Here is a 5386-nt window from a genome sequence, read left to right as displayed (position 1 = left end):
TCCTGTGCTACATGGGAAACAGCCGCAGGGCTGACACAATAACTCCTCAGTACAAGACAGGCTGGGTGGTTTGTGCAAGCACTCCGCCAGGGATACCAAACAAAAATACATAATTTCAAAGGAAATTAAAACATTATGGGAACCAAGTGTTATTTTACTTCCTGGACTGTTTTTTTGCTATTGCTCTACTTTAAAAAAAAAATGGGCGGCAACTTCTATAGAGGGATTAGAAAATATGACTTCAGCGATTAAGAATTTCCATTTTACAACTCCCTCGTGCTTCTCCCGATCATCGAACAAACACTCTGCGACCACTGACGCCAATGGGTGACTCAGTAATGGCCAATGCTGTAAACTACACTCTACATCGAAGATTAATCAAACTTGTGGGGGGAAAAAACCCCAAGAAGCTATTCAATGCTATATCAAAGGCAGAGAGGTGTTTTTCCTGCTGTGGTCTGACCTCTCTCCAGCCTGTTTGACCACCTAGGGTTTTTGTGCTTGCTTTACAGAAGCTGTGGTGTGCACTGAAAAACATACCCATGGGAAAATCATAACTCCTGTCACTGCAGAAATTGCACATGATTATCCTGTTTTCCAAGTGTTTTAGGCTCTTCTCTGTTAAAAAAAAAAATACATGTACTTCCCCCTTTGCAGTGACAAGAGGAAATACCTTGCAACCGTTGGCGTATTCTTAAATCAGATTACTTTTAGCCTCTGTGGCATTATCTCTAATTAGCAGCAGTTTAACTACTTCTTTCTTAAGCTTTACTTTAATGACAATTTCAGAGTTGATTGGAGGAAATCAAAATCTACAGATGATCAAGTCTGATTAACTAAGTGCATGTGTGCGTGTAGCATGTGTATAATGTTGCAGCAGGAGGGACGTGTGAAAATGCACAATATCTGAGTGCAATGTGTCAGAGGGCATGTTGCCTGGGGTCACCCAGGGGTCAGACTCACCTCCATGGGCCGATGTGGAGTTGTGGACAAATCTACCTGGAGAAAGAAACAAAAGCGGTTATAGAGATTTTTTTTTTTTAATGCAGTGATAACGTCATATTTAATGAGCCCAATCTATCTCAAGAATGATTCCTCTGACAGGTCAAGATAGGAGAAATATCTCAGGCTCTACAGGCTGTCCTGTAAGATGAGATTAAGAGTCACACATACAATACACATCAGTGTGTGTGTGTGTGTGTGTGTGTGTGTGTGTGTGTGTGTGTGTGTGTGTGTGTGTGTGTGTGTGCGAGAGTACAAGAGAGTGGGAGGCTATTTTCCGCATGTCATTCTGCATTCCACCGCAACAGGGGGAAAAAATGTCTGTTTTGTAACTTGAGCTTTGGCTCTCAGTTGCTGCTTTTCTGTTATCTGTGTGTTATTTAAATAACAACCAATAGTCTCCCATGCACGCAAACACACTTTAACCTTCACATTCCAATCAGCTTTTTAAAATTAAAAATAGTCTCTTCAGCACATTCCTATCTCTGCATGACACTGTGCCGATCCCAGGTCTCCTCACCATCTCCAGGAAGTTTTACAGGTGTTGTGGTCAGATGATGGCCCAGCACCATACTGATGACTCACACAGACTGCTGCTATATGCATCTGTCATCGGAAAAAAGCCCTGACCAACCACAGGGCCTCTTATGCTGCTGGGTACTTAAGACAGCCTTCCCCTCTTGTCACCTTCTCAGACAATTCCACACACTTTTATTGTACAGCTATGGAATTAAATCCAAACCCTGCCTTTCTTTAGTGTTCCTTTATTGACAAGCCAAAAAATAATAATCAGGGGTGTCTCTAGAGAATGGAGGCATAGGGTGGCACTGGCCCTCCTCTGGAAATATGATTGGCTCTCAAACTACCACTTTCAGTATTTTCATGCTATGCTACTTTATACTCCACTATATCCCTGAGGTACCACCTTGTTTATTTTAAAACTTTAGTTGCTTATTACTTTTACTTTCCTCACCTCACTTGTAACCAGACTTGGCAGCCCCTCCCTGATCCTGGTTCAGCAGGATGTTTCTTCCTGTTAAAAGGGATTTTTTCCTTCTCACTGTCCTCCAGTGCTTGCTCATAGGGGATCATCTGATTGTTAGGATTTTCTCTGTATTACTTTAGGGTTTTTACCTTAGAATATAAAGTGCCTTAAGGCGACTGTTGTAATTTCACGCTATATAATTAAAACTGAACTGAATTATTATCTTATACAATTTCTCCAATAAATGTACTAATACATGTAGCTGTGTTGTTAGAGCTAAAGCTATCCAACGGTGCGAGTATTTTTAAATCATTTCCAGCTGCAGCATTAAAATTATATAGACTTTGATGAACTGTATGATTTTGCATAATTAGTACCTGCCATAATTTTTGTACGATTACTTTTATAGGATTACGATTTTATGAGCCCTGTAAAACGCCCCCGAAATTCACACATAAACAGGTGGAAGAGATGGGAAAAGGGAGAAAGGAGGACGAGAGATGCTCGCCAGGTGAACTTAGTGCATCCTGACAGAGCAGAGATGCGGTCTGCCCTCTCGGCTTGTTCAAACACGACGATTATTCAACTCTAAAACCGCCATCAAGTAGAAAAAACAATTATTATTATTATTATTATTATTATTATTATTATTATTATTATTATTATTTCACATCATCGCAGACACGCAACCTACAAGACGCCACACACGCGTCTTCAAGGAATACAAGCGATCCCAGATCATATGTCACTGCGCTGTCACACATGGCAGCACGTCGGAACATCCACAGGGTCCTGCTTGAACTTTGCCAAACTCCCCTGCCTCCACTGCGTTTCTGCTTATCCTCAAACGTTTACAGCTACTGTCACATACAGATTACAAATACAGCTCGCGGACGGCATGTAAACACGCTGCACGAAGAACTTCAGCGGCAGCTGCGGCAGCCTCAAGTGAAAACATCTGTATTTTGCAAACAAGACATCATGCGAGACTGACATTTGGATTCGCAGCCGAGCCTCAGTTGCTGAGATGTTATCGTCTCAAAAACAGGTAATCTTCGTGGAAAGGAAAAAAAAAAATCTTTAAGGGGGGTTCGTGAGATGCTATCAGCGAGTCAGGGTGTTTCTGCAGCGAGGCAGCAGTTTAACTGCGTGCCGCCGAGGCGCAGCACCTTCAAAGGAACACCAAAGTGCACCAAAGCTTTGCGCGGAGAACAGCACAAGTGGCTCGATCTGAAAGCTGCTTCCCCCCCCCCCCCCCCCCCTCTCTCTCTCTCTCTCTCTCTCTTTATCTTCACAGGTTGCTTTACATCTAGACCTAGAAAAGTTATCTGACATTTTATGGTATTGTAAAGTTGCGCAAACATCCTACCTCGCTCACGGCCAGCAATTGTTGACAGTCTTTTAGAAGTAAATATTTACACACAACCCCAAGTTTGAGTGAAGCTACACACACAATGAAAGCAGTATAGGAGCGAACTATGCAGTAGATCATACCACGCTGTTGCTCTGAGATTCTTACCTCTTGGAGATAACCTGTCAGGTGTAATAAGATCGCCACACTGGAGGCCACCTGAAGCAATCCCATAACAGCGAGGGTCCCGAATAGGAGCGGCCGGTAAGTGGGTTCCGAACTCGGGTGGAAGCGGTGCTGCTGCCCCACCTCGATGTCGACGGTGTTCCGCAGGTAGCCTCTGTACTCGCTGTGGGTAGCTGCCATGCTGCGCGCTTTGTGTGTGTGCCGTTCAGCCCCGGGGCCAGGTCCCAGACTCAATGCAAGGAAGGAAACCGAGTTTGCAAGAGTCCCTATAATCAGCAGTGGGTGGGCTGAGAGAGCGCGTTTGCGTCTGCAGCCAATCAGAGGGATCCTCCGGTAGCCCGGAGAGAAACAGACTCTAGCAGGACTGTCAACCGGATCGACCTGAGCGCATGACAGGTAAAGCGAGCCCTTTATGTCTGGCCCTTTGTGGAGACGCGTTAATGTGTGATCCTCCCCTTCCCGTCTACACCCCGTGAACATGAATTAGGCGCACAGCAGGGATGCAAAGAGGATGGGTTTAAAAAAGAAAAAAATCCAACCCATCAGTGATCAGTGGGCACTCCTGTTTTGTTTTTTAAAGAAAACCAAGAAAAAGATCAAATAAAATACAAACATATTCAGCCAGTCATTCATTCATTCATTCATTCATTCATTTTTGACATAAATACTAAAAAAAATGGGGGGGGGGCCTTTGCTTAGAAAAAAAAAACTTGTCTGAGTGATATTAAAGGTATTCAGATATGATCTTCCTCGTTTTTACACCGCTGTGTTTCCACGTGTACTGGTTTACACAGTCACCTAAAAAGTGAAAGCTCTCTGGGTTGATCTCGAGAGGAGCCATAGGTTCCCTGGGGGTAGCGACAAGAAATGCAACCGGCATAAAAAATCTGTCCAAAACAAAACAGGCAAAGCTGCCTGCTGTGCCGCCGCCTTCGGAATAAAAGGGAGAACCCGAGAGTAGCTTTTAATGCAGAGTCTGTTCTGACCTACTGGATATATAAGATGTTTCCTTATCCAGTAGAGGGAGGCTTCAAGATCTCACATCCACTTATGGAAGTTGCATAATAGGTCCGGACTGAGGGGCAAAAAGTTCTTGGACTTAAACAGTTAACTAAGCTCCAGCACCTCAGTGAAGTCAAACATATACAAGACACATTCTGCTTTGAGATAGTGAGCCTTTGTGTGTCAGATCTCATTAGCTCAACAGATTCAGTGGTGCTTTTTGGTCCTGTTCAGCCATCGTCATGTCTTTCAGAGAGGGAGTTCTGATGAACAGTGGTGCAGATTACTGTCTGAATGAAGTATAACATTCTGTGAATATTGTGCTTCATTGCTGCCGCCACATTACTATTGGGCAACCATGTCCTCGGACGCATGCATATGGAGGCTGGGGGTCTGACCACTGCTAAAACGATTAGAACTTTCTAAATTATCAGCATATTTTTAAAGAGATTCAGTTTGGTGTTTTATTTCTATTAGCAGTTTCTGATTTCCCATGGTTGCCTAACTGATTTTTTTCTTGGTCACTCACTTGTTGATGGTGTTTAACCATATGCTTTAGTCCTGCTTTAGTCCAATGTAATAACCTAGGGTCTGGTGCACAGAGGTCTCTGGCTGGGCCAGTTGATGTGATGTGGTTTTGTTTCTTGTAACACAGGAAAGAGGTCACATTTGAAGACATTCCTTTGTGTAAAATGCACGGAAACTCTTAATCATGCATTTATCACATCTCTGCATTGGAATTTTGTTGTTTTTTTGTAAGTTCCTGGTTTGCACCACATAAATGCACCACGACAGTAAACTTGTGAAATCAGCCCACTCAACGCAACCCTTCACTTCTTGTGAATTGTGAATCAGATGTG

General features: G+C 43.4%; 1 protein-coding gene across 1 annotated transcript in view; it reads right to left on the bottom strand.

Moving 5' to 3' along the window:
- Positions 1-3953, bottom strand: part of tnfsf11 (TNF superfamily member 11) — a 9197-nt gene extending 5244 nt beyond the window's left edge. Inside the window, exons 1-2 of the mRNA XM_085134661.1 lie at positions 3507-3953; positions 964-999 (exon numbers count right to left, since the gene is read on the bottom strand). Of these exons, the coding sequence (XP_084990787.1) occupies positions 964-999; positions 3507-3704 (234 nt within the window). The 5' untranslated portion in view covers positions 3705-3953. The remainder of the gene's footprint in view (positions 1-963; positions 1000-3506) is intronic.
- Positions 3954-5386: the final 1433 nt, after the last annotated feature.

Source organism: Neolamprologus multifasciatus, chromosome 16 (genome assembly GCF_963576455.1).
Source record: "Neolamprologus multifasciatus chromosome 16, fNeoMul1.2, whole genome shotgun sequence".
Lineage (NCBI taxonomy): Eukaryota > Metazoa > Chordata > Actinopteri > Cichliformes > Cichlidae > Neolamprologus > Neolamprologus multifasciatus.
The sequence above is the reverse complement of the archived record's forward strand: the minus strand, read 5'-3'. Positions and strand labels throughout refer to the sequence as shown.